At 49.0% G+C, this 22283-nt stretch overlaps 9 protein-coding genes and 2 non-coding genes across 11 annotated transcripts; 6 read left to right on the top strand and 5 right to left on the bottom strand.

Moving 5' to 3' along the window:
• Positions 1-2000: 2000 nt before the first annotated feature.
• AO090012000171 (NO-inducible flavohemoprotein) lies at positions 2001-3311 on the bottom strand (the record flags this gene model as incomplete). Its single annotated transcript, XM_001727178.1, has 1 exon — positions 2001-3311. The coding sequence occupies one exon, from the start codon at positions 3309-3311 to the stop codon at positions 2001-2003; it is 1311 nt and encodes a 436-aa protein (XP_001727230.1).
• A 401-nt stretch (positions 3312-3712) lies between these two features.
• AO090012000170 (putative multicopper oxidase) lies at positions 3713-5502 on the bottom strand (the record flags this gene model as incomplete). Its single annotated transcript, XM_023236362.1, has 3 exons — positions 3713-3735; positions 3796-4110; positions 4161-5502. 3 exons carry the CDS (start codon positions 5500-5502, stop codon positions 3713-3715), a joined length of 1680 nt encoding a protein of 559 aa, XP_023091293.1.
• Positions 5503-7259: 1757 nt separating this feature from the next.
• AO090012000169 (formate/nitrite transporter family protein) lies at positions 7260-8153 on the top strand (the record flags this gene model as incomplete). Its single annotated transcript, XM_001727176.3, has 3 exons — positions 7260-7547; positions 7601-7721; positions 7789-8153. The coding sequence occupies 3 exons, from the start codon at positions 7260-7262 to the stop codon at positions 8151-8153; spliced, it is 774 nt and encodes a 257-aa protein (XP_001727228.3).
• Positions 8154-8769: 616 nt separating this feature from the next.
• On the bottom strand, positions 8770-8855 carry AO090012t00004. Its single transcript has one exon. It is a non-coding gene; the product is annotated as a tRNA-Pro (tRNA).
• Positions 8856-9838: 983 nt separating this feature from the next.
• On the bottom strand, positions 9839-9924 carry AO090012t00003. Its single transcript has one exon. It is a non-coding gene; the product is annotated as a tRNA-Pro (tRNA).
• Positions 9925-10401: 477 nt separating this feature from the next.
• On the top strand, positions 10402-13656 carry AO090012000168 (anoctamin family protein; the record flags this gene model as incomplete). The annotated part of the gene is made up of 6 exons (XM_023236361.1): positions 10402-10483; positions 10531-10720; positions 10755-11043; positions 11088-11528; positions 11577-12640; positions 13623-13656. The coding sequence occupies 6 exons, from the start codon at positions 10402-10404 to the stop codon at positions 13654-13656; spliced, it is 2100 nt and encodes a 699-aa protein (XP_023091292.1).
• Positions 13657-13964: 308 nt separating this feature from the next.
• AO090012000167 (uncharacterized protein) lies at positions 13965-15154 on the top strand (the record flags this gene model as incomplete). Its single annotated transcript, XM_023236360.1, is given in 2 exon segments — positions 13965-14918; positions 14936-15154. The coding sequence occupies 2 exon segments, from the start codon at positions 13965-13967 to the stop codon at positions 15152-15154; spliced, it is 1173 nt and encodes a 390-aa protein (XP_023091291.1).
• Positions 15155-15533: 379 nt separating this feature from the next.
• Positions 15534-16022, bottom strand: AO090012000166 (SDR family NAD(P)-dependent oxidoreductase; the record flags this gene model as incomplete). Its single annotated transcript, XM_001727173.3, has 2 exons — positions 15534-15907; positions 15974-16022. The coding sequence occupies 2 exons, from the start codon at positions 16020-16022 to the stop codon at positions 15534-15536; spliced, it is 423 nt and encodes a 140-aa protein (XP_001727225.3).
• Positions 16023-16626: 604 nt separating this feature from the next.
• Positions 16627-18961, top strand: AO090012000165 (flavin-containing monooxygenase; the record flags this gene model as incomplete). Its single annotated transcript, XM_023236359.1, has 3 exons — positions 16627-18057; positions 18662-18693; positions 18892-18961. 3 exons carry the CDS (start codon positions 16627-16629, stop codon positions 18959-18961), a joined length of 1533 nt encoding a protein of 510 aa, XP_023091290.1.
• A 572-nt stretch (positions 18962-19533) lies between these two features.
• On the top strand, positions 19534-19997 carry AO090012000164 (uncharacterized protein; the record flags this gene model as incomplete). The annotated part of the gene is made up of 2 exons (XM_001727171.3): positions 19534-19897; positions 19963-19997. The coding sequence occupies 2 exons, from the start codon at positions 19534-19536 to the stop codon at positions 19995-19997; spliced, it is 399 nt and encodes a 132-aa protein (XP_001727223.1).
• Positions 19998-20536: 539 nt separating this feature from the next.
• AO090012000163 (uncharacterized protein) lies at positions 20537-22231 on the top strand (the record flags this gene model as incomplete). Its single annotated transcript, XM_023236358.1, has 1 exon — positions 20537-22231. One exon carries the CDS (start codon positions 20537-20539, stop codon positions 22229-22231), a length of 1695 nt encoding a protein of 564 aa, XP_023091289.1.
• Positions 22232-22283: the final 52 nt, after the last annotated feature.

The following is a 22283-nucleotide window of genomic DNA, read 5'->3' as shown; positions in this document are numbered from 1 at the left end:
ACTTTGATACATTATAAATCAAACTATGGACTGCACAGCCCATTGCAAAAATCAGAAAGAATGACTGAACGCCCAAGAATAATCGTAACATCATGCATAATCTGCTGTGATCCACAGCCAGGGAGCTATGTAGGTCTACATGGTAATGCTTGGCCATTTTTGCTATAGTCAGTTAGTATGTCGCCATGTTCGTTTTTCGATACCTCCTGAGTAAGTTTCTCAGCGTATGGCATCACAGTCTTCGTCTGCTCTATATTCTCCGCTGTTGGTAGGTTTCTCTGTGATAGCTTATATACTGATATGCCATCAGATACCGGACGCACCGAGTGCAAATGATGGACATTCGTCTGAACCGCAAAACCTGAGACTACCAAAAGCCGATGGTACTATAGTGTGGATAGCCGTTCTGGCTACCGATATAATCACCAGTTGATGACGAGATGAAGTAGCGCGAAGATGCCAAGAGGGCAGGGTTGGCAAGATATTATGACTTGCTCTGTAGTCTTGTCTCGGGTGGTGATTCGAGTTCTTTGGTGAATGGTAATTGCCTTGATCGTATGGTCTTCAACAATAATACGAGGTCATTCTTCGAGAATTGTCACACTTAGATAATGGTAGTGCAGTAATTGGCCTTATCGAGGATATGGCGATCCATAGGAACATCAAACACCTGGCACCGAACCCTCGTTCAGGAGGGACTTGCACATTCATTTGCGCGTCTGAATTATTGTCTATTCATCTTATATTGAACCAGAATATCATCGTCTGACTCATCGGATCAGTCGAGAGATTAAGGACAAGGTTGTAAGCGAATAGCAGGAGTTTCCTTCATCGCTGTTCAGAAACAGGGACTCCTTGTCCTTGTCAAATTTGGCTTTTTTCTTCAGAAAGCAAGGAATGGCTGCTTCTCTGAATACTGTACACCATGAGGTTCTTTTACTGTACGTGCTTCGAAGTGTGGACACCCAGGGCTTGTGTAGTGTATGATGTATAAACACTGATATCAATTTGTGCCATATCCAGATGAGTTATAATTCATTGCATGAATCCACATAAAACGTATTCTCTTCTTTTAACCCGCTCTAGCCACTGTTCATTCTCGTGAAAGGTCGTCATGACAGATTTAAACTGCTTGGCAAGCGTTTCCGTATCGCCACAGAGCTCCTTAATTCCGAAGTTATATTTGATATTGGCTGAATCATCATTGGGGACATTAAGGACGAACTCCTATTCAATACCAATATTTTGCCCCTATTGCCATCCCAGGTTAGCAAATACCTTCGTTAAAAGACTAGGGAGGATCCTGTTTACCCCTATGTTCTCGAACGGCCGGATGGACGCGAATGATATGCGCTGTTTAAATGCCATCCTTGTGGCGCTCTGGAAGGAACTCCCGCATATCAAAGGAGGCAGTTGTAATCACAGAAAGAGATGTAGCTTGAATATAGACGTTAGATAAACACTAGACTAAGAAAGCATATACATACCTGTGTTGTGCACATATGTCTGGTTCACCACGATATAACTAGCTGATGGACAGAATATGACCCCACAAAGACAGTGGTCAGTGTTTAAGGACTCTGGCAACTTCGTTTGCAACTGTCAGTTTGTGGTTGGTGTAAAGTTGCCAGGATGTGGCATGGGTAGAGTCGATATGGTTTGATGATTCACTGGTTGCATTGATATTTTTGTGATGTTATATTCTGGCAAGATAGTGATGGCTTTATGTTATAGTAATAATGTGTGTTTGCTGAGGTAGAAGAGAGAAAGAGAGAGAGAGAGAGAGAGAGAGAGAGAGAGTGTGTGTGTGTGTGTGTGTGTGTGTGTGTGTGTGTGTGTGTGTGTGTGTGTGTTGTGTTGTGTTCGGAGATATTCAACAGCCGTAACAAGTTAGTAGTCACAGGACCCCAACAGTACATCAAAGGGACAAAATTATTCAATATCGGAAATGTATGGAGTAAACTACATGCTTCTTTACCTCCCGACTTCTATTCTTCTGTTTATTCAGCCGGAGAACCGAACACTTCCATATGAATCCGGTCCTCCTTCACTCCCATATCTTTCAAAGAATTGCTCTGAGCATTCATGAACAGCTTTGGACCACAGATATAATAATCTGCATCCGGGAGAACGACCTGATCTTTAATCTTATGGAGATCGGCCCTGCCTTTGAAATCATAGTCAACGCCCTGCTTGTCCTTCTTACTAACCTCTTCATAGAACACCGCGCGCTGAACCTGCGGATTCTCCGAGATAATCTTAGCCAACCGGTCCTTCATGGCATGTACGCGACCATTGCGCACAGCATGAATGAAGACCACGCGCCTCGACCCTCCCTGATCCACAATAGTCTTCAACATCGACATCATCGGCGTCAACCCAACGCCACCACTAATAAGCACGACAGGCGTGGTAGCATTAACATCCAACACGAAATCCCCAAACGGCATACTAACATCCAACTCCGCACCGACAGGCAAACCCTCATGCAGCACATTCGAAATCCGACCGGCCGGCTTCTGTCCCAACCCGAACTCCCTCTTCACCGAGATCTGAAAGTACTCCCCATTCGGCACATCCGACAAGCTATACTGCCGGGGCTGATAGACCCCCAGTTCCGGGACGAAGCACTTCACACTAACGAACTGGCCGGGCTTATACGCCGGCAGCGCACCCTTATCAACCGGCGTGAGGTAAAACGAAATGATCTCCTCCCCCTCATGGACTTTCTTCGAGATAAAGAACTTCCGCCATCCCTTCCACCCGCCCGGGGTTGCTTCCGCTTGGCGGTAGAGCCCGCTTTCGAAGTCAATGAAGTACCCTGCCAGTTCCCCGTATGCGGCTTTCCAGGCGTCGAGGACTTGGTCGTTAGCTGCGTCGCCGAGTACCTCTTTGATGGCGGCCAGGAGACCCTCCCCGACGATCGGGTATTGGTCCGCCGTGATCCCCAGACTGGCGTGTTTATGGCCGATGCGGGAGATAGCCGTTTTGAGGGCTTCCGGGTGCTCGATATTGGTGGCGTAGGCCCATACTGCGTGGGCTAGGGCGGCGGGTTGCTCGCCTGTTGCTTGGTGGGCGGTGTTGAAGATGTTCTTGAGCTGCGGGTGTTGCTGGAGGAGACGCTGGTAGAAGAGGGTGGTGATTGCGACGCCGTGGTCTTGGAGTGCGGGAATTGTTGACTTGACGATTTGAATCTGCTGGGGGGTGAGCTTGTTTTTGGGGGTTGTTGTTGTGAAGGGTCTGGTGAGGAGGAGTGCCTTTGGCGTAAGGCGGGGGACGACTCTTGAGAGGAACATTGTTTTGGCTAGCATTATGAAAGGTTGCAAATTACATGTCTGTCATGTTCCATGGGGTATGGGGTTGTAAAAGGCGCTTCTTTAAACCGTGGACTTTGCGGATGGATTGAGTTTGGATGTAAATTAGGGTTTGAGTTTACTAATAAATGACGTTGTGACGCTATCCCTATGTAACCCATTTGACCTCAAGATGTTACATTCGCTAGAATATGATTGGAGCTTCTATTGTGGATCTTGGGGATTACTAGGATCGCAGGAATGGTTCAGAAATGCTATACCAGGTAAAACTAGCCCAGCTACGAAGCTTTGGCTGTGTGCCATTGGTAGGCTGTGTATCCAGAATGCCTGGCTGTGGGTGGATCATTACTCTTTCTTTTTAAATGTTGTGGTAACTCACCGAATCTCACTACTCCGGACTATTGGCCCTGTGCCACTGAACCTGAAATCTTCTATCAACACCTTGGAGGGAATTCATGCGAGATGTCATCCTTCCACATACCCCACAAATAAAATTGGAATACATGTTGTTCAGCCAGGACGCAGGACAGACTCAGGTGGATGAGAGTGGTGTTGACGAAGGAAGAATCGGTAGAGATATGCCAGAGTCCTGGAAAATTATGCGTTGAACGCTTCGATAAATATTTCGTCCAGAGCTCTAGAATCTGGCCAGGGATAACTATGATAGAGATGGTAAACTGCGAGGTAGATGATTTATTCAACTCTCCGATAAAGAAAGTCCCTATATGACTGATGTCGTTCAATAGGTTCACGAATTGTTGTACTTCATTTGGCAAACATTTATACTTGAGATTGACTATGATGCATTCCAAGGTAACTACACGCCAAATCATGGATGAAGCTTACACCCCTCACAGGGCTGCGGCGGCAGAGTACTATAATACAGCATCGGCCTGGGCTCCCCAGAAACATTCAAAAACCCCTTCGCACCCTTCTCCAGCCGAAAAATAGCATGATCCACAATGGTATAAGTCCCGGGGACAACCATCTTCATATCCACAATAGTCGATCCACCGGGGGGCACACTAACCGTCTGAACACACTGGCCCGGCGGACTTAGTACATCCGAATCGCGATAGACTTTATTAAAACAGGTCCCGATAACATGGAACGAGCTGGTTAGGTTCGGGCCCCCGTTCCCGAAGAAAATGCGAACGGTATCATCGAGCGTAGCTTTGAGCGGCTTCTCGGTGAGGGCCGCCTCGCTGCCATTAAAGACCACCACGTCGGCTGCTTCGCGGAGCGCATGTGGCCACGAGAACTCGACCGTCGATGACATCTGGCCGTTGTCGTCTGGCTCGGGCGGCTCGTGGTAGAACTCGCTTTGCATTACGTAGTATTCTTTGTCGACCGGGGGTAAGTCTTGCTCTGGTTGTACGTATAGGAGTCCGTACATGCCGTTGGCGATGTGCACGCCCACTGGACCTACGGCACAGTGGTAGATGTATAGACCAGGGTTCTGGAGCCTGAACCGTGCTGTCTTGGTCTCGCCTTCGTTGACTGTAGTTAGGGCCGAGCCGCCCCCTGGGCCCAGAAAGGCATGACAGTCTATGTTGTGTGGCATGCCGGATTCATCGTGGTTAGTTATTTTCAGATTGACTATGTCGCCAACCCTGGCGCGGATGAATGGGCCGGGGACGCTGTTGTTGAATGTCCATTTCTCGTATTTGTATTGGTTTGTTAGTTGTTCCAGTTTCGCGACCGCTGTGAGGTCTACGTCTAGGATGACTGGGTAGTCTCGTGTTATCGGTGGGGGGACGTTGGGGGCGGTGGTGAGGATTGCTTTTTCAGTTGGGAGGTCCTCGGCTTCGAGGGATTTGAACGTCTCTTTTTGTGAATCTTGAATTTCGTTGGTCGTCTTCTGTTGGTGAATTCCGTTGTTGGGAGCTAAGGGATCCGGGTGGGTGAAGTAGCTCTTGTCACTGTCTAGCCAGACAGCGCCATGTTGCCGAGCGTAGAGGAGCCAGCTGAGTGTGGCGGCGGTGGAGAGAAGCAGGACGTATTTGATTTGAAAACCGCTCGTGCCTTTCCTAGATTCGGTTGAGATCTGTCTCGCAAGGAATGGACCTCGTAGGGGAGAACATGGACTGGAGAGCAGTCGAGGTGGAAGCCGTCTAGCTCCTCGAATCGTAGTCACTGACGCATAGCGACTCTTGGTACGACATAAGGAGCTGAACGCAGTATTCATCGTGAATCTATTCACAGTTATGGTATTTACAATAGACTGAAACAGTAACAATTCAAGACAAAAGAGATAGTGATAACAGTGAAGTAACCATAGCCATTTTATACACAAGTCACAAGCCACCAAATACTCGAACTCCGAGGAGATCTGCAATTCCTAGGACATCCTCTACGATATAGGATTGCCTCCCATAATACCACAGGTGCGGTGTTGGGATCGTCAAATCGGAACGAAGCGAAAGCGATCGAATCCACGGTTGAGATGTCATGTTATGCATAAGTTCGCCGGGATCAGTCATGTCATGCGGACAAACCGATCTTATTACGAGAGGGAAACTAATGTTCCCACCTTTGATTGTACGGTTAGTTGATGCTGCATGATTCAAGATGTCTTAAACATACCTTACGCCCGCAATTCCCGCCGGCGGACCGAAGATCCTGGAATGCTGTGTAACGGACTTAGTATGCAAGACATTCGCCAAGTTACTTATTCTGTAGGGTATGGGCCATTGACTGTCTGTGGAGGTAGTCATCGGATCAATTGCGTGCATGCAGTACTTTTGTTGAAGCGGGGCTGGGCTGTGAATTCAGGGAAATAATTCAGCTGAAGGAACAGGGATAGAATCACGAATGGAGATCTCATCCCTTGGAAGATGACCAGCTGAGACGAGGCAGGAGGAGATGCTGTAAATATTGTGCTAGTTATGGTATAATGTATGTATTCAAGTGACGGCCCATAATGAGTCACCTGTTCTCTCATTTCCCTCTCATCTATTCACCTTTCACTTTGAATGTAAGGGTACCTCCACATTGTAACTCTGCAGGTGGTTATCATGCAGTAATGCTGCCTAAGGGGTTTTATTTTATATTGAGGTGTTCCAGTGAGTACTGTTAGCACCATCAACAGCAAGAGTTATAGGAAACCTGTAGAGATGCATTGGTTATACCGACCCAAGCGCAGATGAAGACACAGTGGTTCATCCCGGTCTTTCTCAGACGGTCCTACAGATGTTGCGCATAAATTGCTTCGTTGCGACCATGCGATCGCAGCACGAGTTTATCCTTCACTCCGAACGGCAGGCCGAGACGATCAATAACTTCTTCGATCAGAATGCAAAGCGAAATATCGCTCGGTGGGGCCATCCCAGGGGCGGGTCAAACAAAAGGACCTGATCTGCAGTATAGTGGGCCTTTCCCCATAGGGTCGGTCCCAATGGAATGGCCCTGTCCTCTCAATCAAGTAAGATTTGTCAATACTGACATTGTTCAAGGACCCTTATCATGAAGAACGATGGAGCCCGCGGAGAAGGCGTCGCATTCCTTATCACTGGGCTGATAAGTAGACTCGATCTGGTTCGCCCCGAGGCACTTAGGGTTTCCTATCTCAACTCTTATCTCTCGATCGGCGGACCCTCTTGCATTAAAATGCCGGCGAATATGCACGGGTCTTCAATAATTTGCATGCAAAAGTGGGCCCGCTGTCGTTCCCTAGTGACGGACGCTCGATAAGCACCATTTTAACTTTGTTATGATCATCGATATTGCAGTCGATCATCGTGGTCTCGCGACCCTCTCACTGACTCCGGGCAGATGTCTTGATAAGGATTACAATGTCAGGTTATATCTGGACATCATGTCCTAACCGGCTGGTGTCGCCAAGCATCATCGTCCTTTTCTTCTTCAAACTTCACTGCATCTGCACTACGAGCTCCTCTGGAGCCGTCATTTTGTAATCCGTCTAGATCCAGAGACCTAAACAACATGTCGCAAATCAGCCTAGATGCCTTCACACCGGCCGAGGTGATCGAATTCGTCGGGCGTGCTGGAGTTGCCAAGGGCAATATGCGCCTCGACAAAGTCTTCTTCAGTGCAGTGTCGGCGGGGTGTCTGCTTGCCTTCGCCTGTGGAACCGTCCTCAGCACCAACACAACGCCCTGGTTCCAGGAAAACGCCCCGGGGCTCATCCGCACGATCAGCGCCTTGGTCTTCCCTTACGGCTTATGTATGATTATCTTGACGGGGGCCGACCTCTGCACTGGATCTTTCATGGTAAGACTTCCGGCCTTCTCTGTATGTGGAATGGGTCACTAAATGAATCCCAGTTCACCACTGTCGCTGCTCTCCAACGCCGTTTACCGTGGTATAAGATGCTGATCCACTGGGTTGTCACATTCTTTGGTAACCTGGCTGGGTCACTCTTCGTCGTTGCCATCATATTCGGATGTAGGTCCACTCGCCTCAACACCTCCATAACCCATAAGAAGAAGCAACACCACTAACACAGAAATAGATGGCAACGTCTTCTCCGCCGATCCCTTCAAATCTCAAGTAATCGCATTCGCCACGAAAAAGCAAGTCACCCCCGATTTCCACATGATCTTCCTCCGCGGCATCGGATGCAACTGGCTCGTCTGCCTCGCCTGCTTTTTCGGCATCCAAGGCCGTGACCTCACCTCCAAGATCATCGGCATCTGGTGGCCGATCTTCGCGTTCGTATCTCTTGGGTTCGATCACGTCGTCGCCAACATGACTTTCATCCCGCTGGCTATCTGGGTCGGAGCTGATAAAATCACGGTTGGTCTGTATATCTGGAAAGGAATCATTCCGACTTTGATCGGTAATATTCTGGGTGGAGGTTTGTTTTGCGGTGAGTAGATCCTTCTGTTTCGGGATTGAGCAACTCGTTCTAATAAGAGTCAGGTGTTTACTACTGGTACATGTACTTGCTTCAAACCGACTCAATGACGGTCACTGGAATCAAGCGTTTCGGTCATTCAAGGTCGGAAGTGAGCAGCATGACTCCGAAGAAGGACGACGTGGAAGCTGGTGTCGGAGTGGTGGATAACTCTCCTGCTGCACTGGGTAGTTAATTTTACTAATCCAAACTATCGGTTGGATGTATAGGTTAAATAGTAATAATGAAATATCTAATTCCTGAAGAACTTTCAACACAATTATAGACATCACTGAATGCCATAATAGGCACGACTACTAGATAGCATGGCTATGCAGGCTGAGGTTGAACGGCCTCTCAAGAATCAAGGACTATCGTTGAAGTAATACAACGTAATTGTACAACCAAAAAAAAAAAAAAGAAAAGAAAGAAAGAAAGAAAATAAAAGAAAGAAAATAAAAGGAACCATCAGAACATCTGGAGATACACGTCACAGATGCACAGCTAATGAAGAGAGCGATGCAATAAAAAAAAATACGGGCAGGGTTCGGAGAGGAAAACAGAGGGATGAAAAAAAATGAGAGGAAAAAAAGAATAGGCCCGAACCGCGGTTTGAACGCGGGACCTCTCGCAGATTGGCGCTATTGCCCAAAGCGAGAATCATACCACTAGACCATCCGGGCTTAGATGATGTAGAATTTTACAATCTTAAAATATGACACCTCAAAAAAGTGTAAAGCTCATTCATCGCCGATCAAATAAAATGTCTTCGGAATTTCTCATAACAAGGCCTTGCTTATATTGAATCCCCTTTATAATCTTGTTCGGTATCAATTTATATATCCAGAAGATTAAAATCCAGTAAGTTTCTCTATTCAGAGTAGTTAAGAATGGCAGAGCGGTGGAATCATGTAACTTGTATATATACTCGCCGGTTGTAGGATAGATATATATAGTCTCGAGCTTTGACTTAAAAACTGAGTAATCACCTCCAAATATAGTAGTCCACATATCGTTATTTGCGGTCCCCAGCACCGCAGGTAGGTAGACAGCGCGCAGCGATCATATAAGCGTTAGATATAGGGTTGAGCGGTTGATGCTCTATTACTTCCGCACACGTAGATTGATTACTGGGTTCCATATTAACGGGCTGCGGGTTGAGGTTCTACCGCAACCAGATGTCGTGTGAACCTACGTAACGCAATATCGCCCGCAATTCCGCATATCTCACCTGGCAGATTACTTATATCGAGGGATTCTCGGTTTCCGGGTCATCTGTAAAAGAGTTGGCATCGAAAGCTGCCCTGCCCCCTGTTTGTTTTGCTAACGATGGAATATCGCTTGGCCTGGACGGGCCCTCTCGCGCCGAAGCCCTAAGCTTCTTGGCGGAGGGCAGCGCAGCTGGCCGTGAAAAGTGTGCTGCCTGGTCCGCGGCCATGGAGGATGAAATGCAGGCGTTAGGAAGCCAGGGAAACCAGATCTACTGGGGCTCAACCGCTAGCGGCTGAGACCGACAATATCAACCCTAACTTTGTCTCCCTACGCGAGCTCAAGCTTCTCACTCTCTCGGATACTACCACCGCAATTGTGGTTAGTGCGCGATGGCCAGAGCCCTCGTGTGTCCACTACTGGTATCGAATAGAGCGCTAAGTGAGCAAAAAAACAGGGCCCGAACCGCGATTTGAACGCGGGGCCTCTCGCAGGTTGGCGCTATTGCCCAAAGCGAGAATCATACCACTAGACCATCCGGGCGCCTTTATTTAGTGCTATTTTATTTGAACTATAGCTCAAATTTGTATCAGCTATGCCTTGGCATACATAGGCTGTGGATTGATATCATCACGATGCGCAGTGAGGTCATGCATGTCTAAATCACCTTGCATGAAATGTGGACTGCGACTCGCGATTCAAGTATGCCCGTCGCTGATTTCATTTTTTAGATCTTGAATTGGTGCCACCAAACAAGGTAGGGCTCGATCCATGGAGTGGCTGTGCAGCACCCAATCGCCGATCTCGCACTTAATCTGGACTCAGCCACACAAGCCGAGGGTTAACCCTACGACAAGCTTTGGCCGTGACGTCGTCATCGCGGGCCCCCAGCTGTTTCGCGAACCTCTTAAGAACCCCCTTCTCGCTCCAAGCGATTTCTCCGAAGGAATTGTTCTCCGGACGGCCAGATCAAGCGCGCCTTCGCTTGATGTCACGGTAGTGATATACAACTTATCCTCAATGGCTTCTCAACCCCATCAAAAGGAGGTGCCTCACAACAACCATGTGGACTACGTCATCCGCTACAGCTTTTATGATACGGGTATGTTCGCCGCGCTCCGCCGGAGACAGCCAGATTGACCATCCCAGATGTCAATAAAGCGTCCCAGCAGTTTGAATTGCTCCTCCGTCGACTCTCTGAGGTAGGATTGCAGACGGAAGTGAGAGAGGGCGATGAATCGTCGGTGCTGGTCTTTGTCCGGGCCTCGAGGAAAAAGAAGTTGCAACGCGCTGTTTATCAGTCACGGTATGGATACCACGCGCCGTTTCCTTCCGTGATGTATGTACCATTCTGACTGGATCTTACATTAAAGTATCCGCGACTGGCTTTATGGCGTCCGCAATACCGAGCCCGAACCCGAGTCCTCTGCCGAGCCGCAATCGGAATCCGAGCGCTTGCGTGTCATCCACCATATGATCACTGTGCCCCGGGAAGCTGGTGGCGCTGGGATTACCCTGAAACATGGGGAGTGGGAGAACGTGATTGCCATCTTCCCGCTGCATGACGAAGAGACCAATAAGCAATGCATGAGGGACTGGAGCAAGAAGACATTTTTGTCCAACGAAGACCTCGACCAGATACGGAACACATTCGGAGAAAGTGTATGCGGCAGTGCTTCCCTGCGTTCACGTTGATGCTGACATAGCTCTCGCAGGTTGGGTTCTACTTCGCGTTCTTGCAGTCGTATTTCAGGTTTCTCATGTTTCCCGCCATTTTTGGCTTCTCATGCTGGCTATTGCTGGGGTCTTTTTCTGTAATCTACACTGTAGGAAATGCCCTGTGGTGTATTGTTTTCATCGAGTACTGGAAGCACCAGGAAGAGGATCTCAGCTGCCGATGGCAGTCTAAGGGTGTCTCAGTTTTGCGCGAGAAAAGACGGGAATTCAAACCTGAAAGGGAAATCCGGGATGAGACAACGGGCGAAATTCGAGGTGTATATCCCGCGACCAAGCGGCTGCAGACACAGCTGCTCCAGGTGCCATTTGCACTTGTTGCCGCCGTTGCCTTGGGTGTTATCATTGCGACATGTTTCGCCATTGAGATATTCATCTCCGAGATATACAACGGACCGTTGAAGACATACCTGGTGAGTCCTATGCATTGATTGTTGATGTACCACCGACTGACTTGCCAGGTCTTCATACCTACCATCTTGCTCTCTGCTTTAATTCCAACTATGAGTACCGTCCTTGTGTCAGTGGCGACTAGGCTGAATGACTACGAGAACTATGAGACTCAGGGCGCGTACGATGTAGCATTGACGCAGAAGATTTTTGTGATCAATTTCATCACCTCATACTTACCTGTTTTCCTGACAGCGTTTGTGTATGTCCCCTTCGCTCATAGTATTGTGCCGTATCTCGATATCTTTCACTTGACTGTTCGTCCATTCGTTTCGAAAAAAGATGCGATAACAACACGTGCCGAATTCAGCATCGATCCGGGTCGTCTAAAGAAGCAGGTCATCTACTTCACAGTGACCGCCCAGGCCGTTAATTTCGCCCAGGAAACGATAGTTCCGATGCTGAAGCAGCGCGGCCTCCAGAAATACAAGGAATACAAGAAGCGGACCGGGAAAGTGGAACCGGATAGCAACACGGATGAAAAAAAGGCGCCCGAGGTTTCGTTTGAGGATGCCCCCGAGGAAGCCCAGTTCCTCAAGCGGGTACGTAATGAAGCTGAGATGGAAGACTATGACGTGACCGATGATCTCCGGGAGATGTGCATCCAATTTGGATACCTGGCACTGTTTTCTCCGGTCTGGCCATTGGTACCGGTCTCGTTCTTGATCAACAATTGGGTTGAACTGCGGTCCGACTTTTTTAAAATCTGTATGGAATGCAAACGGCCATCACCTCAACGTGCAGATACCATTGGCCCTTGGCTGGACAGTCTAGGGTTCTTGTCCTGGGTTGGAAGTATTACAAGCGCGGCTCTTGTCTACATGTTCAGCAACGGCCACGAAGGACCGAACGGACAACCAACATCCATCAAGGGATGGGCACTGTTGCTCACGATATTTTTCTGCGAGCACATTTACCTGCTAGTACGCTACGCCGTGCGAGCCACTATCGCCAAGATGGAACCCCCCAATGTACGTCAGGAACGGGCAGAGCGCTATTTGCTGCGGAAACGATTTCTCGAGTCGACTCTGCAATCCAGGAGTAGTGATGATGAAACCGATGAAGAAACCACGCCGTATGTGGACCAATCCCAGGAGGTTTCTGAGATCACGCGGGCCTCACTCGAGGATGATGCTCGCACATGGTCTCGACATGGCACCGACCCCGCGGAACGTTTCTGGATGCGTCAGAAAGGGTGGAAGGAATCGGCGTATGTCGGTACATCCATTATCCGTGCACTGGCGGTTAAGCCGGAACCAAAGAAGCAACAGTAAATGCACGTATCATGAAGAAATCTGCGCGTATATAGGCCTGGCACTGCATGGATTTTTTCATGGCATGAGCATAGCGAGTGGATTTGGTTTATGATTGTATAAAGTGTGATCTCGTAATATACAGTTCGCCACTGGAATGAAGTTTTCTATTTACTGCGTCTAGCTTTTTTTTTTTTCTCTTTTTGCCTCTTCTCTCTCCTCAACTTTCCACATTGGTCCCCTGCCAAGAGTGTGGGGAAAAAAAGACCCACAGGACTCTTGACTATTTATAAATTATAATTGCCGCCATGATCCCTGAAGAAATTCCACATTTATCACAAAGGTGCGACCACCATGACCCCTAAACCACGATCTAAGACCTTCACAGGGTGTTGGACATGTCGATCTCGCCGTGTAAAGTGCGACGAGCAGCGACCCAATTGTCAACGGTGTCATCGCAGTGGACGGACATGCCAAGGGTATAGTGTGCGGTTGGGATTGACCAATGCCTCGGGAAATTCAACGCAGCGTCGACTACTGCGCTCTTCAGCTAGGGCTGTGCCGGAGTTATCCCCATGTGCTGTAACAACGCTTTTGAGTGACTTAGACCATTCTTCGGGGAGAGCGATCGCTCAGCGAGGGCCGTTTTCGGTCTTTTCTGTCTCCGTGTCGGATAACTCGAGTCGAAATATACGGGTCCACAGTCCTCGCGAGTCGTCCACGGAGAGCTCCGACAGCTTTCTCCCACATCAACACGATCTCTCCCCATCATCATCTCCAAAGAAATCGTTGACGGTGCAACAGTTACCCTTTCCGGAGCCTCCGAAATGCGTCGTGAGCGAAGATGCTCTCGGTGGGATTGGCCAAACAACACCAAACCTATCACAGATGGAACGTATGCGATCCTTTGATATTGGCGCAGCAGCCACACGCGACAAGGCCTGGGGGTGCTTATTAGAAAAGACCCGCATTCCATCCTCGCTAAATCCTACGAATATGGCTACACCTGAAATCGAATTGATCCATCATTGGGTCGTTTTCCTCAGCGGAAACCTAATCCTGATCGACTTAGCTGACAATCCATGTCGCACGGTGTTCATGCCACTGGCTCTCAAGGGACTTAACTCTTCCCCAACAGAGTCTAACATGCACCGTGCTGTCTTCCATGGGCTCTGTGCAGCTTCCGCATTTAGTCTTTATCACCTTCGCGGCGAATCCAAGTACCAGTCTCTTGCCGTCCAGCATGACCAGCAGGCCCTACAACATCTGCGCCAGAACCTTCGTCCTGGAAACCGACTAGACGAGACAACACTTGTTGCTGTGCTAACGTGTATCGCGGCTGAGGCTATGTCTGGCCGGCGCAGCCGATGGAGAGCTCATGTTCTTGGCGGACTGGGAATGCTGGAAAATGAGCTTGATGGCGAGTGGCTGCAGTCACCAACAGCGGCACGCTTACTCCAGAGCTACTTGTCTCTCTCATTACTGTGTAATTTCCGAATGTCGGCTCAGTTAGTGGCGTTGCTGAAAGAGCTTCCGAACATACAGAACTATCTAGAGCGATCGCATGGTGTTTCACGGTCACTCGTACAATTTCTAGCGGACATATCTGCCCTCAGGGAGTCGCCTGGTCAGACCACAGTTGCGGAACTGGACAATCTGGAGCTGCAGCTTTATCTCCAATTTCCCAGTCTGCATTCACAAGAAACACCTGAGTCGATTGTCATCCAGCATGCGCTGAATTCCTTCTACTACGCAACCCTTATTTACTTTCGCCGTTCTCTTCGCCGTGTCCCTGTGGCAGACGTTCAAGACCTCGTCGAGAAAGCCGTCCACGACCTTGAAGCCGCCGAAGCCCTCACCCACAGAAAAGGCGGATGTGCCTACAATTGGGCAAGCTTTGTGGTCGCGGCAGAATGCAGCCGACCGGACCTACAAGAGAGGATGCTTGTTTTATTCGATCGGAAACGCCGTCACGGAATCAAAAACATCCAATCATTGGGCGAAATCGTTACGACATTGTGGCAACGACGAGCATCTGCGCCTGGAGTAGATATCCATTGGGAGGAGATTGCTAACGAGGCTGATTATGATATCATGCTAGTATGACCACATTGCAGTCTGTGTCCCGTCCCGTTTCATACAGTGTATCCGCCGTCCACAACCAACGCAGAACCACAGACAAAGCTGCTCATTGGCGAGGCAAGATAGAGGATAGAGTCCGCAATCTCTTCAGGATCGGCGGGACGACCCAATGGAGTTTTTTCGAACTCGCTGTTCATTGCACCGCTTTCAATCGCCGCGCGGATGATAGGTGTGTCCACATACCTGGACCATAAGTATTGGATCTAGTCAATTGAAGGAGAAGATACATACCCAGGACAAATGGCGTTGATTCGTATTCCTTCCTTGCCGTACGTTTTGGCGTCCTATGATTGTGAGTCTGCGTGCCAAGGACTATCGAGGTAGATAGGGAATTGCATATACCAGTTTGGTGATTGCTACGACAGCTGGTTTTCTTAGCATTTCATAAGGGCCACATAGCCATGGATCTCAGTGGGACTTACCATGCTTGGCAGCAGTGTATGGGATGATTCCGAAGTTTGCTGGGGGAGCAGCGATGCCATACATCGACGATAGGTTGATGATTACTCCGCGACCTTGACGGACACCTCGCGACCTAACAAATCAGCGAAACAAAACTGGACGAAATGGCAACTACGAGACCCACTCTTGTGTTAACATCTGCTGGATGACTCCCCTCTGACACAGCCACAGCCCTGTCTGATTGATGTCAATGACCTTTTGCCACTCCTGCAAGCTTAGCTCATGCGTCTTTGTAGGAATTCCACTGATCCCTGCGGAGTTCACGGCAATGTCAATGCGACCAAATCGAGTCACTGTCTTCTTGATCGCCTCGTTTACCGACGCTTCATTGGTGACATCTACCTGCATGATCTCGGTTTCGATATGGGGGAAGGTATTGCGCAGCTCATCGCGGGTGCCCTCCAGCTGAGCCAAGTTGACATCTACAAGTGCCAAGGAGGTAATGCCTTGTTCTGCAAATTTCAATGCCGTTGCTTTGCCAATCCCTACATGAATTCGTTATTACTGTGTTCAACCGTAAGCATTAGATCGATACCAGTGATTGTACATACCGGAGGCTGCGCCGGTGATGAAAGCGGTTCCTGTAACTTTGCACGCCATGGTATTGAATTTGATGCTTCCTCGGATGATCCACAGTAACAGTTTAGAAGATCCTGGGGACTCAATAAGCGTTTTATAGCCAACTGCGGGGTTTAAGTTACATAAAGACTACTGCAGCCACCAGAGTAACTCCAATAGCCTCGGAGACACAAAAGTCCGAGGCTAACCAAGTTTGAGAGATTCAAGCCTGTGCAATTTATGTACAATACTACTCCGGAGTGTAGTACATTCATTGTCGGCGGAAATGTCGGAAGAATTATTTCTTCATGGCTGTCTTGGTGTATTCTTCAACAAATGCCAAGGTGGGTCCAGATGTCGATCCTTACTAACAGGTGAGATTTAGGGTCTCGCTGTCGACTTCCTTTTTCGGACGGCAACTGTTGCGCATCACAACTAATGGCAAGTTTACAGCAACCGGATGTAAAAGTCCCGTCTACCGGTCCTTGAATAGCGTAGAAGCAATTTGGAACGTCTAGTATATCCTGATAGGATCCGTTCAGCAGGATAAAAGGAGCACCATGGCCATCAGCTACCGTATCATCCTAAGTCAATTCACACCATCAAGTCTTTTACAAGTGACATCAACCCTCAGTTCACTCTCAGAATGACCCGAACAGACCTCATAGTCGACGCGGTCGTGATCGGCGGCGGCTTCGGTGGCTGCAATGCCCTCTACCGGCTCCGCGAGATGGGCCTCACTACCAAACTCTTCGAGGCAGGGAGCGGCTTCGGCGGCGTCTGGCACTGGAATGGCTATCCCGGGGCTCGTGTGGATAGCGAGATGCCCGCCTACCAGTTCAACATCCCCGCCGTATACAGGGACTGGCATTGGAGTGAACGGTTCCCCGGCGTCGAGGAGCTGAGACGATACTTTGAACACGTTGACCGTGTGCTGGGGCTGAGCAAGGATACCTATTTCAACACAATTGTATCGGAATGTCGATTTGACTCCGCGAGTAGGCTATGGATCGTCCACACCTCGACTGGCATAAGGGCAACGTGCAAGTACCTCATCGCCGCAACAGGATCCTCATACAAGAAATACTTCCCCGAGTATCCCGGCCTGAGCCAATACAAGGGCCAGCTAGTCCACTCAGCTGCATACCCGGACAACCTCGACGTCACAGGAAAGAAGGTCGGCATTGTCGGCAACGGAGCCTCGGGTCTCCAAATCGTCCAAGAGCTGGCGAAGAAAGATTGTGAATTAACCGTGTTCATCCGCACACCCTGTTTCGCACTGCCCATGAGACAGCGAAATATCTCTCCCGAAGAGTCCGAGATGATGAAAGGGTACTACGACGCCATCTTCGATCGCTGCTATAAATCCGTCACGGGATTTCCGCATAATACTAAGCCTCAGGCGGCTAGCACGGCATCGCCCGAGGAGCGGAAGGCTATTTTCGATCAGCTTTGGCAGCGCGGTGGATATAGTTTCTTGGTTTCGAATTACTATGACTTCCTGCTTAATGAGGAGGCCAATTCGATCTTTTACGATTACTGGGTACAGCAGGTTCGGGCTCGTATGACGAACCAGAAGAAGATGGATCTCGTTGCGCCGTTGAAGCAGACTTACTTGGTTGGTACTAAGCGGCCTAGTCTGGAGCAGGATTACTATGAGATGATTGATCGGGAGAACGTCGTGCTGCATGATTTGAAGAAGGCTCCTATCCAAGAGTTCGACGAGACCGGCGTCATCACGGCCGAGGGCCATCGTGATCTCGACATTGTCATCTTTGCAACGGGATACGATGCCGTCACGGGCAGTTTGTTGGATCTGGGGATCGAGGATCGGAACCAGGTTCCTCTGAGTGAGAAGTGGAAGGATGGGACGGCTACTCATCTAGGCTTGATGATCCCTGATGCGCCGAATCTGTTCCTGGTTTATGGTCCGCAGGCACCGACTTCCTTGGCTAATGGTCCGCCTTTTATTGAGATGGAGGTCGATTGGATCTGTCGCGCTATTGCGAAGATGCATGATGAGGGGTTGGCGTCCGTTGTGCCCACAGCTAAGGCAGCGGAGCAGTGGAAGGAGGAGGTTCGCCTGGTGTCTGAGAACACGCTGTACCCGAAGACGAACTCGTGGTATATGGGCACTAATATCCCCGGGAAGAGACGCGAGCCGTTGATTTATCTGGGTGGCATGCCGAGGTGGTGGCAGAAGTGCAATGATGCGCTTGAGAGCTGGGAGGGCTTTTCTACTCAGCCTTTGTAGGTTCTTGTTCGTGTTGGTAATTGTGTATATGCTACAAGTACTCTTCAAACAACATTGTGATTTACTAATGCTTCACCCGTTGTGCAAACTTCGTAAAAGGTACTGTGGATGGACACTAGGTAATTGTTGACGCTGCCTAGTTAGGGCTAGCATTGTTTTTTTTTCCTAAGCGATTTCTTTCCCCTTTCAACATCGATTTATGTTGCAGTATGAGTATACTTACTTTCAAGAGGCTTTAGTAACTGGTAGATTTACTATTATTGAGACGAGGAAGCAGGGGGTAAAGCATAGTATTCGTGTCTTCGATCTAGCAAATCCTCTTAGACTTGAATTACTGTGAACCGTGGAGTTTTCAACTAATGGGATAATCAGATACGGAAATCATCTCCTTATGTTAAGTCTAAATTGATGTTACTTCGTGTTCCAGGGTCCAAGGGATGTAGATCACCCGATCTGGAAGTGAGATGCTGCATCTCGAGACAACGCGTACGTGGCTGCAGCTGCAAGGCTCTGCCCTACTGCATAACCGAGGGCGCCCGCACCCCATCGAAGAAACTACCATTCTTCGTCTGACCACTATATATGAGGCCATTGATTGTTCTACCAGATAGAATATGAATTTAGTCTTATTCCGAAGCCTCTCCTGTGCGCCTGCAGACATATTCTGTGTGTATGCGTATGCATACTAAAGGGGACAAGAACTGTGATCGGCATAGACATAACATAATAGATCAGTCTTATTTTGCATATGCAGCAAGCTAGTGACGTTCACCCCAATTGACCTAATTTTACAACCAATAATAACGTCCAATACTTCATACTACGTTGAGACTTATCCACCATATTGTCTCAAGCTGCAGTGTGGTCAATGTATTCGTTCTCTTTCAGGCAATCCCCACATTGCCTGATCGGGTCTTCCCGAGGATTCCTGCGCATGAACTATTGATTCAGTATGCCAGGTACATCTGAAATATGATAGATCTCGCAGCATCTACTGAAGTTAACCGTAGAAAGTGTCTTTCAGACCTGGTGATTGGTCCCCATCTTGTCCATCACACTGATGAGTACCACTACTACCATCCGTCAGATCTGGAATTGATCAACCACTACGTCCGAATATGGCAATCAAACAGACTTGAGAAATACCTCAGTACCAATTTGTAGGACAGGAAAAGACATAAATACTGCTCTAACACCCCGAGTCTCTACTCTCATCAGCACCACATCTACTCTCAATCAAGCATCACTGATCCATCTTCTTTCTGCACCGTTCTGCACCACTCTACCCTTCAGCCCACCATGAAGTTCCAATCTCTCTGCATGTCTCTCTTCTGCGCCGCCACGCTGGCGGCTGCGCTTCCCGTCGAGCCTTCCGCGGAGTCTGCGCCTCAGCCCTGCATTCCCGCCGAGTTGGCGAAGGTTCTCACCTCTGTGCCGAAAGACTCACCCTTGTATTGTAAGGGTGATTCTCAGCCTGAAAAGCGCGACGGCGAGCCTTCCATTGAGGAGTGCGGGGATGCGCTGAAGGCTTACGATGCCGGGGAAGAAGATGAAGCATCTGTCGGGGACCTACTGGATGCTTGTGAGGCAGCATACGGACCGCCTGGGAATAAAAAGCGCCAGGCGAAAGAACCATCCATCCTGAGCGGAACCGTTGGCAGTGGTATGTATCTCTCCACCATTTACTAGATTACCATAGATACTGTACTGACTTACGAATCTCTTTAGTTATCGGCGATGTTAGCCGCGTTGCCGGGCGTTGATTCTGGTTCGCATAGTCGAAAACGTCACATCTCTGTTTTGTGGAATCTGCCTCGCGCTTCGTATCAGGATTGAACGGTTAATGGGGTCTTGTGTTGGTGGTGGTTATTGTTCGTGTATTATTTGGTTTGCTTTCTGAGAGATTTACCCTGTATCTCCTGAAATCTGTTACAGAAACTCATACATATGCTCTATACAATGTCTAACGCAGATAATGGTAATCAACCACTGCATCCTCAGTAAAATGCAAATGCCCTTGTATATACAAAATGTCAAGCGTGTTACCACTCGGCCAAAATACCTTAGGCATTTGGTCGTGCCTCCAACCGAACAATCTGGCCAACACAAGATAAAGTATCTTCATCAAGCCCCACACTTTCCCTAATCCGGCAACTTTCTCGGCCGGCAGGGTGTCTAGACCCTAAGAGGTTGTTCATCCAGACGGACGTTTCATCATCAGAACTCTACATCTGTCTATTTTAGCCTTGCATTCTTACTATTATGATGCATGAAGGTTACTTTCATAAACGAATGTGCACACATGACTCCAAATAAACTACAGCCTCGGTCAAACGAGCCGCTCATCCGGCGCCTCAATTTGAATCGCCCAAAGCTATTTAGGAATCGGGAAGTCCAAGCATGTCACCAATGTCGCCTTAGAAAAGTTAAATGCGATCAGACTAGGCCTCGCTGTCAAAATTGTCAGACACATGAACGTACTTGCGTTTATAGCCAAACACCTCGGACACCAGAGAGCCACCACGGTGGAGACCTGGTCATTCGGCTCAACCAACAGGGCCACCTCAACACCACTAGCGAGTCTCAAGCGCGGTATTACTCCAGCTCATCTTGGGTGGTAGATGTGGACGGCCCGAATGGTTCTCGGCCTTCCGCTGGTCCCGGTATTGGTCCCTGTGCGAAATCGCGAGAGACATCAGCTCCCCCCACATTACAGGGAGGCCTGGAATTTCCCGATGGTCAAGCTCACTTGTTTGTGCAACTAGCGGAGGTGGACAGACTCATTCATTGGTATTCGAATTACTGCCATCTCTGGTATCCCATTGTCGATATTCCTGAGGTTATAATATCCCTTGAAAATCTAAGACACAACCGTAGCTCCCCTGTGGGCTCGTTGGCGCTGATTGCGGCGATCTGCTTTGCTGCAGCGTGTTCTTTTAATGCGTCTGGTGACTTGAAGTCACTGTCCCCTATATCTGCTTCATCGGCATGGAAAGACCTAGCAGTCCAGCTGCTTTCAAGCAACGTATACCCCCGACAGCCCAACCTGAACACTGTCCGAGCGGCCTTTCTCCTTGCTCTCCCAAGCGTGGCAGACGGAAGGACACATCCAGATCCGGGCCCTGTCTGCGTATTGTTGCGAGCTGCTCAGTCTCTGGGTTTGCACCGCGATCCCTCATCCTTTAATCTGCCCCCTAGTGAGGTGGACTTTCGCCGGGTCCTCTGGTGGTGCATCCATAGTTTGGACGTCTGCTACTCGGTCGCCCATGCATTACCACCATTAATCCACGCTACCGCTACCGATGTTCAAACCATGGAGCAAAATGGCATGTCAGAGCGCAAGCTCATAGGAACTATCATACGAGTAAACTCCTTAATCTCTGCAATCTTCCAAACCGTCTACGGTATCCGTCAACCAACAGGCAAAGACATCCAAGATTTGGACGAAAAGGCAACAAAAATATGCACCGACGAGATCTCCACCCGAACATCCCTCGAAATGACCGCAGCAGAAAAATTCATCACAATGAGCCAAAGAATGTGTTGCTACAAAATGCTCTTCATCCTCCATCAGCCCTACCTACGATCGACCCAATGGCCGCAAACTTCCAGACAAAAGGCACTAGCCGCATGCCAAAACTACATCAATGACTACTTGTTGGGTATTGCAGATCCTGAGTTAGCTCCGTATAGATGGATTCTTGGACATTTCGATGTCACCCATGCCTGTGCTATTGTTCTTCAGGACATGATTCAGCATCCGGGATCTGTGGAATCCGTCGGAATGCGGAGTTTGGTGGAGACTTGCTTCTTCACTTTCTCGTCGGATTCGCATCCCGACTGGGCGAAATTGGAGGCGCTGGGTTCGAAGGCTTGGGCTGCGAATGGATGGCCTTGCCCTTTTCAGCAGGACTTGAGTTCGTTAGGTGCGGATGCGAGTCTTTCGGATTGGGATCCGTTGTTTGCGTCTTTTATTTGGGAGAATATGTTGCTATAATTGCAGCAAGCCAAAGTTATAGGTTTTGGTGCAGTACTACTGTACAAGAAGT

Source organism: Aspergillus oryzae, chromosome 4 (assembly GCF_000184455.2).
Source record: "Aspergillus oryzae RIB40 DNA, chromosome 4".
NCBI lineage: Eukaryota > Fungi > Ascomycota > Eurotiomycetes > Eurotiales > Aspergillaceae > Aspergillus > Aspergillus oryzae.
The sequence above is the reverse complement of the archived record's forward strand: the minus strand, read 5'-3'. Positions and strand labels throughout refer to the sequence as shown.